This window comes from Myotis lucifugus, unplaced genomic scaffold (assembly GCF_000147115.1).
Source record: "Myotis lucifugus unplaced genomic scaffold, Myoluc2.0 scaffold_250, whole genome shotgun sequence".
Classification (NCBI taxonomy): Eukaryota; Metazoa; Chordata; class Mammalia; order Chiroptera; family Vespertilionidae; genus Myotis; species Myotis lucifugus.
This window is the reverse complement of record NW_005871298.1, coordinates 1,280,724-1,303,558: the sequence shown is the minus strand read 5'-3', so window position 1 is coordinate 1,303,558 and position 22,835 is coordinate 1,280,724. Positions and strand designations below refer to the sequence as shown.

General features: G+C 37.6%; 1 protein-coding gene across 1 annotated transcript in view; it reads left to right on the top strand.

Moving 5' to 3' along the window:
• The first annotated feature begins 3,967 nt into the window (after window positions 1-3,967).
• The window catches only part of ARHGAP32 (Rho GTPase activating protein 32), a 106,597-nt gene continuing 87,729 nt past the window's right edge, over window positions 3,968-22,835 (top strand). Inside the window, 2 exon segments of the mRNA XM_006098869.3 lie at window positions 3,968-4,198; window positions 17,809-17,917. Coding sequence (XP_006098931.1) covers window positions 4,083-4,198; window positions 17,809-17,917 — 225 coding nt within the window. The 5' untranslated portion in view covers window positions 3,968-4,082.

Here is a 22,835-nt window from a genome sequence, read left to right as displayed (position 1 = left end):
AGTCAATATGGTCATTTTAAAAAATGAGTGATTCTGTTAAATTTCTTTTTGCCAGTGTTTTTATTTAATCACTATATGTAGATATTGTATTTTTGTGGTCTTTAACTCATTGCTAGGATAATTACAACTTGTTTTAGACTTTATATGTTAGCAATTATATAGTTTTGATTTGTGTGTTGTTGTTTTTGTAGATTGAGAGCAAAACTGAGTACCGCCTCAGACCAGTGAAGATTTCCTGAGATATCTGGAATCTAATGTATCTGATAATGAAAGCATTTCTGTTCTTATTACCTACTGAGTCAGCCAATAGAATGTTGAAGTTAACACAACTTTCTTGTTTTGTGTGTCCATGGCTGGGTAGTTGTATGCGTTGTTCTCTGTAGCCTCTGACTATTTTAATTTCATTTGGTAGAATATGTTAACGTTGATACCATGTCCTCCACCCCCACACCCCCCCCCCCCGCCTTGGCATGAGAATACCTTGAGCCTCCTGAGTGTTGGAAAGTTTTCCTGGGTTGGATTTTGTGAACTTTTGAACAGGGAAGCAGTAAAAGAAAGGGATGTGGCTTATGCGTTTGACAGTAAGTAGATGCAGTCTGCATTTACGGACATTAGATTCCGTTATCAATGAGGTGCAAATACCATGGATTTGGGTCTTCATAGGTTGGGGTGGGAAATAGGTAGAGAAGGGATTACAGTCATATTAATGCCTGATGATCAGGTTGTAAACCAGGTAGGAAAGGCAACCACAGGGTCTTCAGGAGCAGAACCCTCTGAGAACTTCCCAGCTTCAAGGATTGGATTGACTGCTTTCTTTCCTCCCTCCTGCTATTCAGTACCTTCTGTTCGTGCTGGGTTTTCTTTAGCTCCAGAAGAAGGGAAAAGAAAACAGAACACGTTGATTTCGAAGTTAAAAACAATCTTTAAAAGTTCTAATAGAGTCAACCCTGTGAGGACAAGTCTGGGAAGGTTTGCTTGGTGCGTATGTCGGATTGGTGAGAAGGATTAGTCAGACTGCCCTCATGTTCTGTAGAAAATAGTGCTGACAGTCCACTTTCCCAGGTTTGAAAGGGCTTGAGGAAGTGAGATAAAGAGATGAGTTGAAAGGAAACGTGGGATGAATAGAAACATCTTAAAGGAGTTGAAATTGTTTAGAAGAAAAAGAAGATCCAGGTACTTAAAATAGTATTTAAAAATCTGGTTCTTTACTGAGGGGTATAAAAGGTTATATTAATTAGTTATTGATTTTTATAAGGATCATATGTGCATGATATAGTGAAAACCTGTCTCCCCCTCACTCCTTTTCTGTGTTTTTTTCCTTTGGAGACAACAACTGTCATTGGTGCTGTCCTTCCATAGATATCCTGCACATGTCTAGTCATGCATGCTTCTTCTTCGTCTTCTTCGAAAATGTGAATTGCAGCACTTCATAGACACTATTCCATACCTTTATCTCTTTCTTCTTTGCCTTAAAGTGGCCTTAGGGTTTTGTTCCATGTTATGGCCAGTAGGGCTGCCTTGTGTTTCTCATTTAACTGTATACTAATAGCATTCCATTCTATGGCTAGCCCATAATTGAACTATGTAATTTTCTGTTAATGGGCAAGTAAGGTTGTTTTTGCTATCTCTATTTTGTGATTATGAAGTTTACTACAATGAATATTTCTGTTCATCTCTTATTTCCACATGTAAAAAATAATGGAATGTCCTAGAAGGGGAATTGCTGAGCCAAAAATATGTGCATTTTGAATTTTGGTAGATTTTTGCCAAATGGTCTTGCACAGAGGTTATGTCATTTTATATTCCCATCAACAGTGTATATTTACTTTCCCACATCTTGTTTCAGTTTGTTAAAACCTTTAAAAATCTTTGCCTGATAGATTGAAAAAGGCATCTTATTGTGTTTTTTGCTTTTCTATTATGAGTGAAATTAAATACTTAACTATGTTTTAAGGTCCTTTTATATTTTTCTGTTATTATTCTGTTTATGCTCTTTGCCTGTTATCTTCTGGGTTGTTGAGTCTTGCATATATGTAGGCACCCTTTATATATTACTTGCTATATACTAGTATATATCTCCAATATATTTTTTGTTTGGGGAAGATTTTAAAATTTGTAAAATTTTAAATGGTTTTTAATGGTTTTAGGGCTTCTTAAAATTATAGTTAGAAAGGACTTTTCCCACTGTGAGATAAAAGCTTTCCTATAGTTTTCTTTTATAGTTTTATTTTTTCATTTTAATCTTTGATCCATTGGAAATTTATTTTGCGGATGGAGTGAGGGAGGTATTAAATTTCATCTCCTCAGAATCTTTGGAATATGATAGGGGATTTATGGCATAGAGAGATCTCAGTAATACATTAATTTTTAAAATGATTATTCAGGCCAAAATTTGCTATGGATTTGTCTTGAGTGGAAATTATTAGACTAGTTTGCAATATACCTCTGTGTAAATTGTTCAGGAATTTTTTCCATATTTGTTGCTATCAAGAACCATTTGTTTTCTAAATGTATTCCCAGGCTTGAGAATGAATTTTGGTTTCTAGCAGAAATACATTTGATGATCACAGTCAGTAGATTAAAATAATACAGAGTTTTGAAGCAGTAAGATTAATACAGTAACACATTATGTAAGTTATAATTTTATAGGAAAGAAAAAAGTACAGTATTGTATAAATAAAGTCAGCTAGAAGGTCTCTTTTCCTTATTTTCAAGTATGAAAATTCAAGGGTATCCTAGTGGATGCCTTTAAATTTTTTTTTATCTGATCAGATTTCATAGATAATCAAGGCCCCATTAAAAGCAGAAACCTATGACTAGTCATTGGTTGATTGGTCAACCTATGAAAGTCATTTTATTGCTGTTACAGATGCTATACTTTTCACTCAATTCCCAGAAAGTCATTTTATTGCTACTATTGGCATCTGTATATTAAATTATGTGCAAAAATGTTGCATGCTTTTTATTTGATATAATTTTTGCATGCTTTTTATTTGATATAATTTTTGCATGCTTTTTATTTGATACTAGAAGCCTGATGCACGAAATTCATGCAAGGGGCTTGGCCCTCGCAGCCCGACACTTGTTCTGCTGTGGACAGACAAGCTTGGCTGTGAATGTCCTACTTTGGATACCTGAGCAAAGGTGTAGATGGCAGTTCTTGTTGAGGGGAAGGCCATGGACAGACAAGCTTGGCTGTGAATGTCCTACTTTGGATACCTGAGCAAAGGTGTAGATGGCAGTTCTTGCTGAGAGGAAGGAAAGGTGGGTGTGTTACATTAGAAGGCATGAGGTTGGCCCGGTCCCTAGACTTACCTTGTCTATAAATTGTGATCCTCCTTACCTGTGAGGTCTATAACTGCGCCTCTCAGCATGGTTGGCCCAGGAGAGCTTTACCCATAGTGTTACCTTTTCTAGTTTTCCTGTTTATTTTTCTTAATTCTGAAATAGCAAAAACATATAAGTGAGAGAAGCATGCAGTTTGAATACATCTAATGTTAAGTGGACACGTTCAGTTAAGAAGAGACAAATGGTGATGAAATAAATAATAAAGAATGAGCCGAAACCGGTTTGGCTCAGTGGATAGAGCGTCGGCCTGCGGACTGAAGGGTCCCAGGTTCGATTCCGGTCAAGGGCATGTACCTTGGTTGCGGGCACACCCCCAATAGGAGAGATGTGCAGGAGGCAGCTGATGTTTCTCTCTCATCGATGTTTTTAACTCTCTATCCCTCTCCCTTCCTCTCTGTAAAAAAATCAATGAAATATATTTAAAAAAAAAAAAAGAATGACTGAAAAGTCCCCTTCCTTTGGGCTCTGCATTGGCTTATGTAGGTCACCTCCCAGGGCCTCGGGCAGTGGGCGGGGTCTGATGTCACAGGTGTAGCAGTCAGTGCAGTGAGTATGTGGTGTGTGATTTCCTGTCTTCCCCACTGTAATTAACCCGGCGCGTAATAGACTGTGGCCGGCATGGTCACATATCACTGGTGTGCCAGCCACGCACCCGAGTGCAGGTAAATAGAGCTGAACAGCCTGAACACTGGCGTTCCTGATTCCATGCCTTGAGGTACACTTTGGACGACAGGATGGAGACCGAGAGTGAGAGCAGCACTTCAGGGGATGACAGTGTCTTTTGGTTGGATTCTGAAGTTGTCAGCCAGGTGACTGACAGTGAAGGGGGAGGAAGGGAAGAAACTTGGAGGTAATTATGGAATCCCCAGTTCTCTCTCTCTCTCTCTCTCTCTCTCTCTCTGTCTCTCTCTCTCTCTCTTCACCCCCACGCCCCCTTCCCATCCTCTGTGTTTTCATCTCTTCTTAGTAAGACTTTCTGTTCTCTGGGGGATGGTTTGGTGCTGTAAGAGGACAGGTTTCTAGTTGTATATCACGCTCTTCACTCCCCAGCTCGCCCTGAGCTTGTAAAATGCATGAGAAATGACTTGTTGGAACACCAGGAAGAGAAGGTGTCAGACAGGTTCTGGAGTGGCATTTCAGGAATTTCAAGTAGAGACTCCGAGTGAACTACTACCCCTTCCTGTGCCTGATTTGTATCGGAGAGATTTAATCTGAATTTGAATATAATAGGACTTTCTTTCTCTATTTTTAGAATATGTGTGTGTGTGTGTGTGTGTGTGTGTGTGTGTGTGGCTGCTTTTGGTGCCTTATTCATGTGTATGAAACATTTTCATTAAGCATAAATTCATTATTTCATGGCTTTAATCCTTAATCTTCTTTCTGGCCTTATGGCTCCCTCCCTCTACCCCCACCAGTCTTGGTTTTGGATCTCTGACTGTAACTCCACGATTCTCCAAGTTGGAGAAGGCCTCTTGACTAAGCAGCTCTCCAGGTTCAATGGTGGTGAAGAAAGAGTTCTCACTCAGCCTGTGGACACAGGGCCATTTGTTTGTTAATTCTGTTGCACTGTTACAGATTTTAGGAGGCTTGATTTTGGCTTTTCTTTTTCAAAAAGGCTTAGCAAATTAAAGTTTTTTGGAGGCATGAACAAAATCTCTGGGAGAGTGTGTAGTACAGATTATCACTGCCACCCACATGGGCAATTAAACATCATTTATAATTTTACCTGTGAGTTCTCGGGTAGGTGAACATACCATTATTTCCATCAGATCTTGTCTTTGTGTTTAGTGTTCAAAAAGAGTATCTCTCTTTCTCAAGGTAAAGGATTTCTGTATCCACAGATTTCATTTTTAAAGTCTGGGTTAAATGACAAAAGGGATTGGATATTGGGATCTCTTGATAACTCACACTAAATTAGCTAATCAGTGGTTAAAACGAATAAGACATGTTTTAAATTTTGAAAAATAATTTTAATGTTCAAAGGAACTATTTTATGAGCACATGGCATTCTTGTGCGAACTTTCTCACTCTCTCCATGACTTTATTTAGTCTTTCTTTTTTGAGTGTGCCATTTTTCTCCCAAGGTTGCTGGAGTTACTCACATTCCTTAGTTTTCAGTGTGGTCATTCTCACGGACAATCAGTAGGAGTAAAGTATTTATTTTGTTTGCATTGATACTGTTTGACCCGGTATTAAAATTGTGGGGTATTTGTCCAAGGAAGAAAACAACCTGGACTCTGTTGTTGTAATAGATTCGGTGCTGTGAGCCTCCATTAACTTGTTAGGCAACAAGAGCCTTCCTGGGCATGTGCCCCGACTGTGAATAGAACCAGTGACCTCTTGTTTCCTGGGTCAATGCTCAACCACTGAGCAGCACCAGCCGGACAAGGATACTTCTTCTTACATCTAGCACTGTGGGAAGTTGCCCAATCTCCTTCATGGCAGTAGTTCAAAGGTGTCTACCACTGAGTCACAGATCTCTAATTTTCTAATTTCTTACTTGTAGAGGGAAGTTAATGTCTCCCATTTCTCTATGGTAAGATAGTTCTTGGACTGAATATTTAAAGATCATTAGAATCCTTAGAATAGAATAGTCCTTAGGGATTATCAGAAGGGGAATGTGAGGCAGAAAAGGAAAAACAAATGTTTTAATTCTTTTAAGAAAGAAAAATTCTACTCAGGAGTTGTTATATGCAGTGTACTAACCCAAATATGTTATATACAGAATATTCATTATCTACTCCTATACAGTAAGTCTTATTTTACCTATTTTCCAGATTAAAAAATTAAAACTTATAAGGCAATTGACCTTATTGTCAGAATACAGTAGAGCAAAATTCTGAACTCAGGTGTAACTGATGTTGAAAGTGAAAGACTAGTTTTAGAAAAGATTTTTGATATGTCTGCTGCCAAGTGTTATGCTCTGGTCAGTAGTAATAACTGCTGGAGGCTGTAACAGATAAGCCCTTTTTTGTGAGGAGTTTTGAGCACCCATGATGTATAGATATGTAACCAATATAAAAGTGAGTTAATGCATACAATCATGTGACCTTATAAAGATAAGACCTCTAGGATACCTAGCAATCATTCCTGACTCACAATCACGAAAAGTTCTAGTTCTTTGGCGTTTGAGGGTAGGAAGGGTTATTATATAATCTTTCTTATTTTTTATAGAATCTTTCTTAGTCTTCTCTAACATCACGTTATTGGCAGATAACATAGCCTGGCAAGTAGGACATGTAGTTTGAAACCGTTACAGAGATGATATGGTGCATAATTGAACCACATTTTTAGAACTATCTTTTTTTTTATTTTTTAATCCTCAACTGGGGACATGCTTAGAGTGAGGAAGAGAGAAGGAGAAAGAAAGAGAGATTGCTGTAAGAGAGAAACATCAATCAGTTGCCTTCTGTATGTGCCCTCACCGAGGATCGAACCTAATCCCAGGTATATGCCCTGACCAGGAATCAAACCTGCGACTTTTCAGTGCATAGGACGATGCTCAACCAACTGAGCTACTTCAGCCAGGCAGAACTTGTATATCTTTAAAATCAGAGTCTGCAGATGCCCGGATCTCTCAATCAGATCTTCACTTTATCTACATTGAAGGTAATTGATTTTAAAAGAGACAAGAAACTTCTAACTTCCATTACACTAGATGATTTGGTGAACATATTTTAATTTTCTTGGCATGTCTATTGCTTTATAGCATCCCAGGACTAATACAGTCCAGGAACTCGATTGGTTGGTTGCTTTATTCATGCGCTGCCTTATTTAAAACTGTACCATAAGTTAGATGTTGCAGCAGTAGAAATAGGTAACAAGGGCTTGGAATGTGATGTTATATTTCTTCTCATTCTTGTTTTTAATCACATTGAGGACAGTTTACTTTAATGGCTAAATTCTTCTGAAGTTCCTGCTTTTAATACCTTGACTGTTCCTTTGTCTTCTGTAGAAATTCATGATTTGGGGGTTCTCAATCACTTTTTATGGGCTTGGAAGGCTAGAGAGGTAGCATTAGCAAGTAACTATTGACATATATGCCAATATCATACTCTGAAACTACTTATCCTTAATAATCTATTATGTACAATGCCAAAAAAGATGTGTATTTTTGCAAAAAAGGTTATATTTATATTACTTTATAACCTTTTATGTGTGATCTAGAGTATAGTTTAGCCGTTCACATATTCTTTTAATATGTGAAATATAACTTGCACCTAACATACCCCTACCAGTGTTAGAGAAAAATAATAAATTTAATTGTAAACAGCAGAGTCTTATGTGAACATTGCTTTATCTCAGAAAATTTTATGCCATATTGGAGTATAGCCATTAGCCTGACTGCCTTTATAATCTGTGAAATGAATCTGTCTTAATCATGGGGCATGCTAGTACAAGACTCTCTTGGTATTTCAGTCATTAAACTCTTTGCAATGGAATCTAAGGTGAGCCTTTTTTATATCTGTCTGTATAAGGTTTTTGAAGTTCAAGACAGGACTTAGAGCACAGAAACTATATAAAATTTCCTAGTTATTAAGTTGTTTATTCACAGTTAAAACTTTAAAAACCTATTTTTCCTTAACTTTTGCATTCAACTTAAACATTAAACTCACTTAAAACAGTCAATTGTATGTTGAAACTTAGTAAATAAAAATTTCTGAAACATTTAAAATTCTGTTTATAAATGTCATATACTAAGTTTCCTTAAAAAAAAATCATGTGACTACCCTAGCAAGATTATATCTCCCTCTTAAGATTTTCAGAATACTCATACTTCCTCTTTCTCTCAATTCCCTTCTGCCTAGATGAGACTTTCTGCATTCTTTATTTATCACCATTCTCCCCGACCCCAGTCATAGTTTTTTGTTGAGATTTAATATTTTTATCATTCATTCAGATATAATTATACAGGCATACCTCAGAGATATTGTGCGTTTGGCTCCAAACCACTGCAATAAAGTGAATATTGCACTAAAGCAAGTCACATGACTGTTTTGGTTTCCTAGTGCATGTAAGTTACGCTTACACTATACTGTAGTCTATTAAGTGTGCAGTAGCATTATGTCTAAAAAACCCCAATGTACCTGCCTTAATTAAAAATACTTCATTGTTAAAAAATGCTAACTATCTCCAGGCTGGTGTGGCTTAGTGGTTGAGCATCGACCTATGAACCAGGAGATCATGGTTGGATTCCTGGTCAGGGCACAAGCCTAGGTTGCGGGCTCAATCCCCAGGAGGGGGCGTGCAGGAGGCAGACAGTCAATGATCTCTCTCATCATTGATGTTTCTCTCTCTCTCTCTCTCCCTTCTGCTCTGAAATCAATAATAATAAAAAAAATGATAACTGTCACCTGAGACTTTAGCTAGTCATAGTCTTTTTGCTCGTGGAGGGTCTTGCCTCTGTGTTGATAGCTGCAGGCTGATCAGGGTGGTGGTTGCTGAGCGTTGGGGTTGCTGTGGCAATTTCTCAGTGTATGATAACAATGAAATTTGATGCATTGATGGACTCTTCCTTTCACGAATGCCTTCTCTGTAGGATGTGATGCTATTTGAAAACATTTACCCACAGTAGAACTTCTTTCAGAATTGGAGTCAGTTCTCTCAAACCCTGCTGCTGCTTTATCAACTCAGTTTGTGTAATATTCTAAGTCCTTTGTTGCTGTTTCATCAATCTTTACAGCATCTTCACCAAGGGTAGATTCCATCGGACATCCCTCTCACAATCCGGGACCGCTGGCTCCTAACTGCTCGCCTGCCTGATTGCTCCTAACCGTTTCTGCCTGCCAGCCTGATAGCCCCCTAACGGCTCCCCTGCTGGCCTGTTTGATGCCTAACTGCTCCCCTGCCGGCCTGATCACCCCAACTGCCCTCCCCTGCCAGCCTGATCACCTACAACTGCCCTCCCCTGCTGGCCTGATTGCTCCCAACTGCCCTCCCCAGCTGGCCTGATTGCCCCCAACTGCCCTTCCCTGCCTCGACCCGCCTCCTCCGCTGGACCCCGCCTCCACTCTGTGCGTGGTCATCTTGTGATGACATTAGAGTGTGATGTGTGAGGGTGTGACCACCTAGGCCAGTGATGGTGAACCTATGACACGCGTGTCAGAGGTGACACGCGAACTCATTTTTTTGGTTGATGTTTCTTTGTTAAATGGCATTTAAATATATAAAATAAATATCAAAAATAGAAGTCTTTGTTTTACTATGGTTGCAAATATCAAAAAATTTCTAGATGTGACACGGCACCAGAGTTAAGTTAGGGTTTTTCAAAATGCTGACATGGCGAGCTCAAAAGGTTCACCATCACTGACCTAGGCTATTATTAGTATAGATATAGATTGATTTCAGAGAGGAAGGGAGAGGGAGAAAGAGATAGAAAATCAATGATGATAATCACTGATTGGCTGCCTCCTGCACGCGCTGTACTAAGATCGAGCCTGCAACCTGGGCATGTGCCCTGACTGGGAATTGAACCATGACCTCCTGGTTCATAGGTCGATGCTCAACCACTGAGTCGCACCCACTGGGCTACAATGTTTTCTTTAGTCTTCGCATGATGCGTATAGCATCTGCCTTGCTTCTCTTAGGTACAAACACCCACATTAGGAGCCCTAGTCCTTCTAATTGATTGTTAAATTTCTTTCCAGGTAATTTTCCAGGTTTTATTAATTCCTTGGAGGGCAGATCTCTCCTTTGTTGTGGAAAGAAGTGGGAGTGTAACCTTGAACCTTTGGTTTCTCAGTCAGTATGCTCCCACTTGCTTTTTGTCTTCCAGAAGCTTATCAAGATCTCTGGCCAGCCGATCCCATGCATGTCTTTCTGCTAAGGATTTGCTTTTATTAGCTTAGTGACTTTTCAGAAAGTGGGAGAAGGAGAGATCTGTCCCGCTACATATATGCAGACTTGATGGCAAGCCTACTGGAGGTTTTTCATGGCTCTGAGAGGGAGCTTTTGTCTTGGTATAAGTTCTCCAATCCAGTGGTCCTTAGAGATGGGGTTGGCTTGTTTCAGTGTCTTCTCCAGGCTGGAAAGTGGGATAATCCAGGAGAAAATGGTTTATCACATCAGAGTGACTGAGATGAGTTAATGTGTTTCAATTTTTCTATCTGCATAACAGGGCTAATGATAGTGGATCAGACAGTAACCATTGAGAAGATATAATGGAAGGGAAGGTGCCATTTTTAAGAGCAACAAAAAAGATAGCATAATCAAAAGCAAACTTAATAAGGAACTCTAAGACCTATATAAAAATCTAAAACATTACTAAATGTTTTGAACAAATGAATACTGTACCTTGTTCATACCTGGGAATATTCAACATTATGAAAATGTCAATTTATTATAAATGTAATGTGCTAATAAGAATGCTTTTTAAAAACCTAGATAGATTGATCTAGAAATAAATTGATCTTGGCTTAATAACTTAGACAAGAAACCTTTTCAGGAAAATAAACAAAGCAAGTATTGCCCTGGCCGGTGTGGCTCAGTTGGTTGGGTGTTGTCCTGGCCATTGAAATGTTGCCAGTCCATTCCTAGTTAAGGCACATGCTCAGGTTGTGGGCTTGATCACCAGTAGGGGGCATGCAGGAGGCAGCCAGTTGATGTCCTGCTTGCACATTCAAGTTTCTCTCCCTCTCTCTAAAAATCAATAAAAAATCTTTTTTAAAAAAAAGCAAGGATGTTGGATATGACTAGTGCAACCAGATATTATACTTAGAAAGTCTCAATAATTAAAACCTTGTGGTATTGTCATGAATAGTAGGCATAATGGGTAGAATGGAAAGCTTAGAAATATACTCAAATAGACATGGTAAAGATGCCTTCTCAAAACCAATGGGATAGAATGTACTATTCAATAAATACTTTGTGGGAAACTGGATGCTCATCTGCAGAAAATAAAATTGGAGTTCTACCTCATCCAAGGATAAATTCCAAATGATCAAAGATATAAGTATACTAAATGAAACCATAAATTTTTTAAAAGAAAACATGGGAAAATTTTAAAAAATTATTTTGGATCAGGGTAGGCATTTTTGAACTATGATTTAAAATGCAAACCAATAAAAGAAAGGGTTGTGAAATTCAGCTATATTAAATATAAAACATATGTATTATAAAAAAACAAAATGAGCAAGGACAAATGATATCCTGGAAAAACACACAGATAAAGAACTAATCTGTTTAATGTACGCATAATGAACTAAAAATAGATTTAAAAAAGACTAACAACCCAGTAGAAAAATGGGCTAATGCATGAAAATAATTTTTTTCATTGATGAGAATTCTCAGGTATACTTGTGCATGTGTAGTAGTGACATATTTACAATCTTTTTGTAGCATTGTTTGTAATAGCAAAAGGTTGGAAATAATTCAAAGATTATTCAGTAGAGGACTGGTTAAGTAAGTCATGGAATATCTATTTAGTGAAAACAACATGGAAGCTCTTTATATACTAACCAGAGGCCCGGTGCACGCATTGGGGGTTGGGGTGTCCCCGCAGCCTGGCCTGCGCCTCTTGCAGTCTGGGACCCCTCAGGGGATGTCCGCCTGCCTGCTCGCTGTGCTCACCAGCCGTGAGCCTGGCTTCTGGCTGAGCAGCACTCCCCCTGTGGGAGCACACTGACCACCAAGGGGCAGCTCCTGCATTGAGCGTCTGCCTCCTGGTAGTCAGTGCGCATCATAGCAACCAGTCGTTCCACTGGTGATTCCCCCGTTCGGTAGATTTGCATATTAGGCTTTTATTATATAGGATGTGTGAAGTTCTCCAGGGTATATTAGAAAACTATGCAACAGTGTGTACACATATTTTTTATGTGAAAAGTAGGGTGGCAATGGAGGAATAAAAATTATTATTATTTTTTTACACAGAGCATGTTTACACATTGTTTCTATATTTTGTTTTGTGTGTATATGTTCTTTAATATATATGAACAATCTCTCTATATATATGTTTATATATACAGACATAGTTAATTGCACTTTGCTGATACTGTGTGTTTTTATTTATTTATTTTTTTTTACAAATTGACGGTAAGACCCTCTATCAGCAAAAAGATTATGACTCACTGAAGGCTTAGGTGATGCTTAGCATTTTTTAGCAATAAAGTTTTTTTGTGCTTTTTTGTTGTCAATTCTCACCTGAGGATATTTTTCCCCATTGAATTTTAGAGGGAGTGGCAGGGAGGCAGGGTGGGGGGTGAGGAGGAGGGAAGAAGATCATTGATTGGGCTGGGGATCAAACCTTCAATCCAGGTACGTGCCCTTGACTGGAATCGAACCTGCCATCCTTCAGTGTTCTGGCTGAAGCTCTAACCATTGAGCTACCCGTCAGGACAGCAATACATTTTTAAAATCAAGTTATGCACATTTTTTTAGACATAATGCTATTGTGCACCCAGTAGACTACAGTATAATGTAAACGTAGCTTTTATATGTATTGGGAAACAAAAAGTATGTGTGGCTCAATTTATGAAACTATAATTAATAAAACTATAATTAATCACTTTAAGGGTTAAATAAGTCCATAATTTAAAGAGAACAAGAGTCAAATAAATAGATATTAAGTGTTTATGGTGTTGATTCATTGTTACATGACCCAATGCATATAAATAATTTTTATACCTTTTAAAATAATATGTAACATTTGCCAATAAACTTATTTACATATAATTTGCATATCATAGTCCACAAATCATAAGCATATATAGTTTGAAGAATTTATATAGGTGTATATGCCCAGGTAACACAATGCAGTCAAGATAGAAATTATTTCCAGCATCTCACAAGCCCCTTGCCTCTCCTAGTCAGTACCTCTCCCAAAGGTACATTATTCTGATTTCTGTGACAATAGATTATTTTTGCTTGTTTTTGAACTTAATGTAAATAAAATTATACAATAGGTACTCTTTTTTTCAGCTTTATTGAGATATGATTAACATATAACATTGTGTAAGTGTAAGGTAAAACAATGAGATGTGTTTCTTAATTTCCAAACATTTGGGAGAATTTGTAGTTATCTTTTTTGTAGTAATTGATTTTTAGTGTAATTTTAGAATGGTCACAAGTCACTTCATTCATAATTTAAATTCTTTGTTGAGATTTACTTTATTGTCTACATATTGTCTTTTGATAAATGTTTTAGATGTACCTGAAAAGAATGCATATTGTGTAGTTGGGTTTAATGTTCTATGTTAGTTCAGGTTGGAATACTGGTTTCAAATGTTCTGTATACTTACGACATTTTTTTCTGTCCAATTATTCTGTCAGTTACAGAGAAATGTTTATTAATATCTGCAACTGTAATTGCGGGTTTATCTCTTTTCCTTTTAGTTCTTTCAGATTTGCTTTATGTATTTTAAAGCTGTGTTATTTGTCACATACAGATTTTATTATATCACCCTGTTCGTTTGACACATCATTGTGAAATGTGTTTCCTTTATCTATTTTAATGGACTTTTTTTTAGTCCACTTACTCGTTTTTGAGGTATAATTCACATACTAAAATTCATTCTTTTAAGTTCTACAATTAAATGGTTTTTAATATATTCACAAAGTTATACAACTACCACCATTATCTAATTGTGAACATTCCAGAAAGAAATCTCCTATTCATTAGTAGTAGTTCTCCCATATCCTCCTACCCCGAGTCCCTGGCAACCACCAATATACTTTCTGTCTCTATGGATTTGACTAATCTGGACATTTTGTTTATATGGAATGAAATAATATGTGGCCTTTTGTTTCTGACTTCTTTCATTTAGCAAAAGGCTTTTACTATTCATCCATGCAATGGCATGAATCAGCACTTCATTCTCTGTTTTAATGGCTGAATAATTTTATTATATGGACCTGGTACATTTTGTTTCTTCATTTTTCAGTTGATGGACACTTTGGTGGTTCATACTTTTTGTCTATTATGAATAATATTGGTATGAATATCTATGTACACGTTCTTGGTGGATATATGTTTTTATTTCTCTTGGTTTAATACCTAGGAATGGAATTGCTGGATCATAAGGTATTTGTATTTTGTCAAACTGCCAAACTGTTTTCTACAGTGGCTGCAACATTTAAATTTCTACGAGCAATGAGTGAGGGTTCCAGTTTCTCCACATGCTTGCTTACTGGCGCATTCAATTTAAAAACTACAATAATGTACTGGGATTGAAGTTTACCATCTTGATTTTTTTTATTTGCCTTTTTCATTCTCTGTGCCTTTATTCTTTCCTGCTTTCTTTTGGATTAATCAAGTATGCTTTATTTTTCAAAATTTTCTCCTCTATCAGATTTTTAGTTATACATTTATTTATTATTCTTTGAGTGGTTACCATAGAGATTGCAACTTTTATCTTTGACTTATTGCATTCTCTAAGATTGGACTTACTTCACTTCTCAAAAAAGAGGACTCTTAAACTGTGTTCATGTACGTTTCCAATCCTCTGTGCTTTGTTTATTATAAACCTCTGAGGATATTATTTTTGTGTGTGCATTAGTTAGCTTTAACACCAATATTTACTTAAATTTTCCTACACTTTGTTCTTTATTACACTCTTTGTTCATTTCTGTAGTTCTGGGGTCAGTTTCTTTTGGTGGGAAGAATGCTCCTTTTATTTTCCAGTTTTTCTGGTGGGAAATTCTTTCATCTTTTGTTTGAAAATAACTTACTTTACATGATTTTACAAGGAGGAGAGTTCTAGGCTGGCAGTATTTTTCCTTTTATTAAGTTGAAAATTTTTTCCATTATCTTCTCATTTCCATTGAAATATCCTCTGACATTGTTATTATTGCTTCTTTGAAGTCAACTTGTCTTTTTTTTTTAAGATTAAAAAAATATATATTTCTATTGATTTCAGAGAGGAAGGGAGAAGAAGAGAGAGTTAGAAACATTAATGATGAGAGAGAATCACTGATTGGCTGCCTTCTGCATGCCCCCTACTAGGGATAGAGCCCGTAACCCAGGCATGTGCCCTGGATTGTGATCGAACCTTGGACCAAACCCGGGACCTTTGAGTCTGAAGGCTGACGCTCTGAGCAAGACCAGCTACGGTTTAACTTGTCTCTTATTCTCTAGCTGTTTTTAAGAATATATTTGTTTTGTTTTTTTAAATAGATGCTTTTTAAAAATCCTGCTTGAGGACTTCTTCAATCTGTAGTTGGATGACTTTCATCAGTTTTGAAAAGTTTTTGGCCATTATTTTTTCAAATATTGCTTTTGTCCCTTTCTCTCTTTCATTCTATTTCTTATCTCTGAGTTGCTAGTTTTAGACATATTTGAGACCTTTTACCAAGTCTCTTGTGTTTTATGCTGGTTTGTGTATTTCTGTTTCTGTTGTCTTTGTTCTTCAATGTAGAACCATCTGCTAGTTCACCAATCCTCTCTTTAGCCATGCCCATTGTTCTGTTAAACCCATCCATTGAGTTCTTAATTTAAGATATTTTATTTTTAGGATGAACTTTTTTTTGTTTTTCATAATTATAAGTTTCTTTTGAAGTACTTTATCTTTTCATCTATTTTATTATAAACATACTTTTCTCTGAACGCATTAATTATAAATATTTTTAACAGCTTGATACTGAATTCTTCTTACCAGTTGTGTCTCTCTCTTCTACCCATGCCTTGTCCTAGTGCAGTGATGGCGAACCTTTTGAGCTCGGCGTGTCAGCATTTTGAAAAACCCTAACTTAACTCTGGTGCCGTGTCACATATAGAAATATTTTGATATTTGCAACCATAGTAAAACAAAGACTTCTATTTTTGATATTTATTTTATATATTTAAATGCCATTTAACAAAGAAAAATCAACCAAAAAAATGAGTTCGCGTGTCACCTCTGACACGTGTGTCATAGGTTCACCATCACCTAGTGATTGCTTGTGAGTTAGATCATCTTGGATATTCCTGTCTTTCCTTAGAGTTGAGGCTAGTAGTGGGTTGCCACGAGACCTCAGTTTTTTGATGGATTCAAGAAAAGTTATGATTTCGTAGATTATCTGTCTTGTTGTTAGGCTGGGAGTGATGCTTTCTACATCATAACCAGCAGCCAGAAATCCGTCATAGCCACTTTTAAGTCCCTTTCTGATAATTCTAAAATCCGAATCAAACGTGACCCTTTCTCTGTTTTGACTGCGTTTTTTAAAAATTTTGTTCATTTGTTCCTGTTTCCTTAAAGCTCGCCTTATAATGTTTATTGGCTACCAGACAAGGTGGGTGAAAAATTTGCAAGGGGCCTGTAGAATGTTATTTTCCTCTGAAGAGAGTTAATTTTTCTTCTGACAGTTCTGACCATGCCCGAGGCTTGGTTTGGGGCTTTGTTTGAGCTCATCTATTGCTATTTTGTCCTTAGTCCTGAGGCATGGCTTTTCTGGAGTCTCAGTTGAGAGTCCAGGTTTATTTGTTTTGTTTGTTTTTTCAGTGCCCCTCTGTTTGGGGCAGTGCTTGCCAACCTCCATTTCCTCAGCTTGGCCAGCCTGTGAAATGTCTGCTGGGCCCACGAATTACCCCGCAGCTGTTTTTTGATAGGTTTCTTGGCATCTTGTCCTACATACTTACAAGCTGAGGAATCAGTTCACAATTTGAGGGGAATTTCCATGTCTATTTTTGGACTCTTCCTCTACAGGTCTTTGAGGGGTGGCATTTTTTTACCCTGAATCCCCATCTGCTTTGATGACCCCAACATCCAACCTCTGCCTCTTCAGCCTAGTTACACTATCATATTATCCTCAACTGATTTGTATAGTCTGTTATATGTTATACAAAAGGAATGATTAAGTATGGAATTTGCTTCATGGGTTTTCTTCTCTCAAAGAATGTAGCCCCAGATATTCTATTTGTATGGATTGCTTTCTTGTGCCTTCAGGCAAGAAGCTTTATATGATTTGTCTAAAATTCATAGTTATTCTCCTTGAGAATGTTAGTTTAATACACTGTCCTCCATAAATTGGAAAAAAAGTACTGTATCTGTCCCTTCATCCTGAAATTTTACTAATGCTTAGCGCAGTTCTTTAATATTGACCACTGTTGCAAATCTTTTCAAGGTACCAACTATTTTGAACTGATAAAAATCAGTCCTTATATAATATCTAGAGGCCCAATGCATGAAATTCGTGCAAGGGACTTGGCCCTTGCAGCCCCGACTTCATCCGGAAGGTCGTCCCGATGGTCATTCTGCTGTTCGGTCTAATTAGCATATTAGCTCTTTATTATATAGGATTATCACAGATCATAAAGGTTAACTAGCTAAAGACCTCAGTTTTATCTCCTGGAATAAAAGCAGGTGTTTGGTACATCGGGAAAGATCTCCGAAAACTAGAGTAGAAATAGAGGAACAATACTATCCCACCAAAGCTCTTTTAAGTAAACTTTAAATCTCACATAATTTTCTGTTCTTTGAATTGTAGTCATTGGAAAGTTTTTATAGAAGTATAAATTCTTATCAAAGTCTCTCACGTTTTGATCTCTAGGAAGATGAAGTCCTCGGTACATTCTGAAGAGGATGATTTTGTTCCAGAACTACACAGAAACGTCCACCCCCGAGAGCGGCCCGATTGGGAGGAAACACTGAGCGCAATGGTAAATCAGCGTTATGAACGTGGATGCGTGCATTTATTATAATATATTTTTATCAATTTCAGAGAGGGAGAGGGGGAGAGAGAAACGTCAATGACGAGAGAGAATCATTGATTGGCTGCCTCCTGCACACCCCCTACTGGGGATCAAGCCCACAACCTGAGCATATGCCCTTGACTGGAATCAAACCCTTTGGTCTGCAGGCCGATCGATGCTCTATCAACTGAGCCAAACCGGCTAGGGCAAATAATTATCAAACAAAGAGTAAAATAAAATTGGAAATGCATCTCTTCCTGAAATAGCTATTTTGCAATTAGTTTATATATTTATGGATACATATCACTTAATGCTGGAATGGATGCATGCATATTTTACTTACATAAGAAAGAGGAGCTGAAGAAGCCTTACTTACAGAAAATGTGTTGCTGTTGTTGCTTTGTTCTTTTATTGAGCAAAAATTTATTCCGGGCACTGGTTTAGACTCTGCGGGTAGAACCCTCAACAAATCACACACATTTCCTGCCTTTGTGGAGCTTGTATTTTAACAGGGTAGGAGGAAATGTAATTAATTAAATATATAAGATGTTAAGTGGTGGTATGTGCTATTGTAGAAAATGAATGCAGAGTCGTAGGGTTACAGAAGGTAGGGCAGTGTGAAAGGATAGTTGCTAGTTATACTAGTACACGGTGGGCACAGACAGCCTCTGGGACAGCGGTTCTCAACCTGTGGGTCGTGACCCCTTTGGGGGTCGAACGTCCCATTCACAAGGGTCGCCTAAGACCATCGGAAAACATATATAATTACATATTGTTTTCGTGATTAATCACTATGCTTTAATTATGTTCAATTTGTAACAATGAAATTGGGGGTCACCACAACATGAGGAACTGTATTAAAGGGTCGTGGCATTAAGAAGGTTGAGAACCATTGCTCTGAGAGGTGATTTATCTGGAACAGATCATTTTAGGCAGTGGAAGAACAAGTTAAAGTCTGGGGCAGAGGATTAAAAAGCGTTGGCACAAACCCCCCAAATAGGACATGTGGCTGAAAGTGAGCCGGGGGAAAGTGGAAGGAGTTGAGGTCAGAGAAGGGGTTTGGGTGGATGGAGAGCAGATCATGTAGTTTCTTGTTGTCCATAAGGTCTTTGGTTTTTTTATGCTGAGGGGGAGAGGGAAACCACTGGAGGATTTTGGGCTGAAAAGTAACATAATCTGGCTTAAAATTTTAAAGGGAGTCTGTGGTTGTTGTGAATAGGCTAAATAGGGAGTTAAAAGAAGAAATAAGGAGACCAGTTAGAAGATTATTGGATGAATGATAATGATAAGCTTGAACCAGGATGGTAGATAGGATGAAAAATGGTTAGATTCTGGATATAGTTTTACAGATAAAAGCCAACCGTTTTGGCTGATGAATGGGATATAGAGAGCGAGATAAAGAGAAGTCAAGGGTGACTTCAAGTGTTTTTGGCTTGATTAACCTGAAGAATGGAGTTTACATTCACTGAGATGTTGGAAAAGCACTTTTTTGGGGGGATTAGGTGGACCAATCCCATGTAGTATAGTTTTCCACATACATTTAAAATACCCATTTAATCTAGTATAACATTATGTAATTCCGGTCTCTTAATAAGAACAATGAAATCTTTCTGTGGAAAGTAACATTTTATTTAATTGTAATTAAAAGTTAGTGTTTCTCATCATGAAAATTGAATGCGAATGTTCATCTGTCAGTGGAGATCAGTAATGAGATTTTACATATTTCACTTTTGAAAATGCCTTTTCACTCGGATATGTCCTGCCAAATACTGACATCTGTTTGTGAGCACATGATTTTAATTGAGCATATTCATTGCTTAGAAGGCATTTTCAGAACTCTATTAGATTTTTCGTTTAATATTTGCCCTTTAGCATAACATTGCAAACTTCGATTTGAAGGTTAGAAGGGAGCGCCTCCATTGCACAGTGAAGTGGGTTTTGCAATATGGAAATTTACTTTGCATTTGCAGTGCAGTCTGAAAAAGCCTGCTGGAAGTGGAGTTGGAGCTTGGAAAATATATGCACTGCAAGTTGATGTGGGGATGGAGATCTCCCATCTCGGTTTCATGTTTGATAGCTGGGAAGTATGTATAACTGCTCATGATTACTTGCCAATCTGACAGTATTATCCCCATGTAAGTTTTGCCTTATAATTTTAGGTAGAATTCATTAAGAAATAGCATCAAATGTGCAGCAAAAACTAATTACAAAGGCCATTTAGTGTTCAGTAACAGAGGTGGAAAGGATGTCCAATCCTTTCTCTGCTCCACGCATATTTTTTTGCCCAAATCGGTTTTAATGTCTCTTAGTAGATTCCACTTGAGGTTGTTCTGGACTAATGTTTGCTGAGTTTATCTGAGAATATTGTCGCCTGTAGTTTCCCCATGCAGACAGTTCATAGGAGCTAATTCTTGAGCCATTTTAAAACTTGGCATTGACTCCTCGATCATTGAGCAATATTGGCTATATATTTGACTCATTAGGAGTCAAGGAAAGCCAATTGCAATCATTTGCCTTGTTTTTTAAAAATATACTATTGATTTTGCTCCCAATAACCTCAACTCTTCAAACAGCCATTCTGACCAAAAGGCTAATAGGCTTAAAGAGTCTGTTTTCTCTGGATGCATTTCTTTGGCGGCTGCAGTCAAATACAATTTAATGGATTCACCACTGGTAAGTGGTACCATGACTTTCCTTGTTGGCTAACCAATGAGCTACCTGGAAATTTACTTTGGATGCAGTCTTGTTTCTGTTTTTGTGAAGAAGTCCTGTGTGGTGATAATAACCTTTTAGAATTTTGGAATTTTTCAGAGTATGGCTTTTCTGTTAGTTGAGAATATTGTGATGAGTGCAGAGTTTGGTATTATTGATGTATAGTCTATCTTTCAGCATAACTGTAGTGTCATTGGGTAAGAAGCACAATGTTCTACCATCTGATTTGCTAACAAAACCCATACCCTTCTGTGCCTTTAAAGCGTGACATTCAAAGTCCACTTGTCTCTTCTTTGCTTATTTTTACATGATCTGTACCAAGTGGTAATTTAAAAAATGTGGTATGGTGATACCTGTGGAACTTGAAATGCTGTTGAGTTATAACTCAGCTAGAGGCCCGGTGCATGAAATTCGTGCAAGAGGCTCGGCCCTCACAGCCCTGGCTTCGTCCGGAAGGCCGTTTGGCTGTCTGGTCTAATTAGCATATTACACCTTTATTATTACAGATACTGCAGTTTATGGTGTGCGTGTGGATTGATGAGAGTGCCACGCAAGGTCTCTCACAGCTACTTAGCCCTGTCATTGTAATATGAGAGCAGCCACAGATAATACATTGAGTGTAGCTGTGTCCCAATAAAATGTTATTTGTGGACACTGATACTTGGATGTCATGTAATTTTCACATGTCATTAGATAATCATACTTCTTTTGATTCCTCCCTCCCCCTAATGTTAAGAAAATGTAAAAAACATTTTTAGCTTATGGGCTACACAGAAGCAGGCAGTGGGTGGGTTGGCCCTGGATTCGTGGCCCCTGCCTTGTTATATAATTGTAACTTAAGAGGTAAGACTCTCTTAAATCTTTCAGACAGAAAAGGGTTTTATTTTACTTCTCATATGTTATTCATATCTCTCTTGTAATACTTACTCCTAGTTGGTTAGTCATATCTCTATTGTAATACCTACTCTCATCCTAGTTGGCTGTTTTCCTTACTATATTGTGAGATCTCTGAGGAGGCATGGGGACCATTTTGTATTCATTTTACTGAAGGATGAAGTTTAGAAGAGGATGTAAGCACAACTCTCAGACAAATATAAAATGAACACATACCAAAGATATTTCACTCATTAATTAATGAAGGAATCAGTCAAGTGTTACAACTGGTTCAAAGGAGAATTCGATGTTACAAGTTCACTTTTCTTCGGAGGTGCAAAATAGCCAGGCAAACAAAGCAAGCCCCACACCCCTGTGGAATCAGGTAATCCCTGGAGGTGCCAGCATTCCATTGAAAGGATGGATAGTCAGTAATCTCTGCCATTTTTAAATCTTCCACATTTGCCTCATACAATTCTTATAACCTCCCCAAAACCTACATTGAATTTATCGAATGGGAAGAAAGGTGTTATCTGTTATTATATGGTGGTTTGTATTAAAATGTCATATGCTGCATACATTGAAAGCTAATGAATTATCCTTTTTGGAGTCCACATTGATATGTTTATGGAAATTACCAATTATATCATCCTAGAGGCCTGATGCACGAAATTTGTGCAAGAGCAGGCCTTCCTTCCTCAGGCTGCCGACACTGGCTTCCCTCTGGCACCCAGGACCCGGGCTTCCCTTGCAGCCCTGTCTCCATCCAGAAGGTTGTCTGGAAGGATGTCTGGTCTGATTAGCATATTATGCTTTTATTATTATATAGATGTGGTGGCACCTTATTGTATTATTAGTTTGGTATTCTAATTTTTTCATGTGTAAGATTTTTTTGTTTTGATTTTTTTAATTCTCACTTGAGGATCTTTTTCCCATTGAAAAATATCCTCAAGTGAGGATTAACAATCAATGACATGTCTTTCAGTGTTCAGGTTATTCATCTCCTTGGTTAAGTTTATTCCTGGATGTTTTATTCTTTTTGATGTAATTATAAATGGGGTTGTTTTATTAATTTCTCTTTCTGATGGTTTGTTATTTGCCTTGAGAAGTACAACTGATTTTTGTATAATGATTTTGTATCCTGCAACTTTGAATTCATTTATTGGTACTCCCAGTTCTTTGATGGTACCTTTAGGGTTTTCTGTATGTCACCTGCAAATAGTGACAGTTTTATTTCTTCCTTTCCAAATTGGATGCCCTTTTTTTTCCTTCTTGCCTAATTGCTCTGGTTGGGACTATG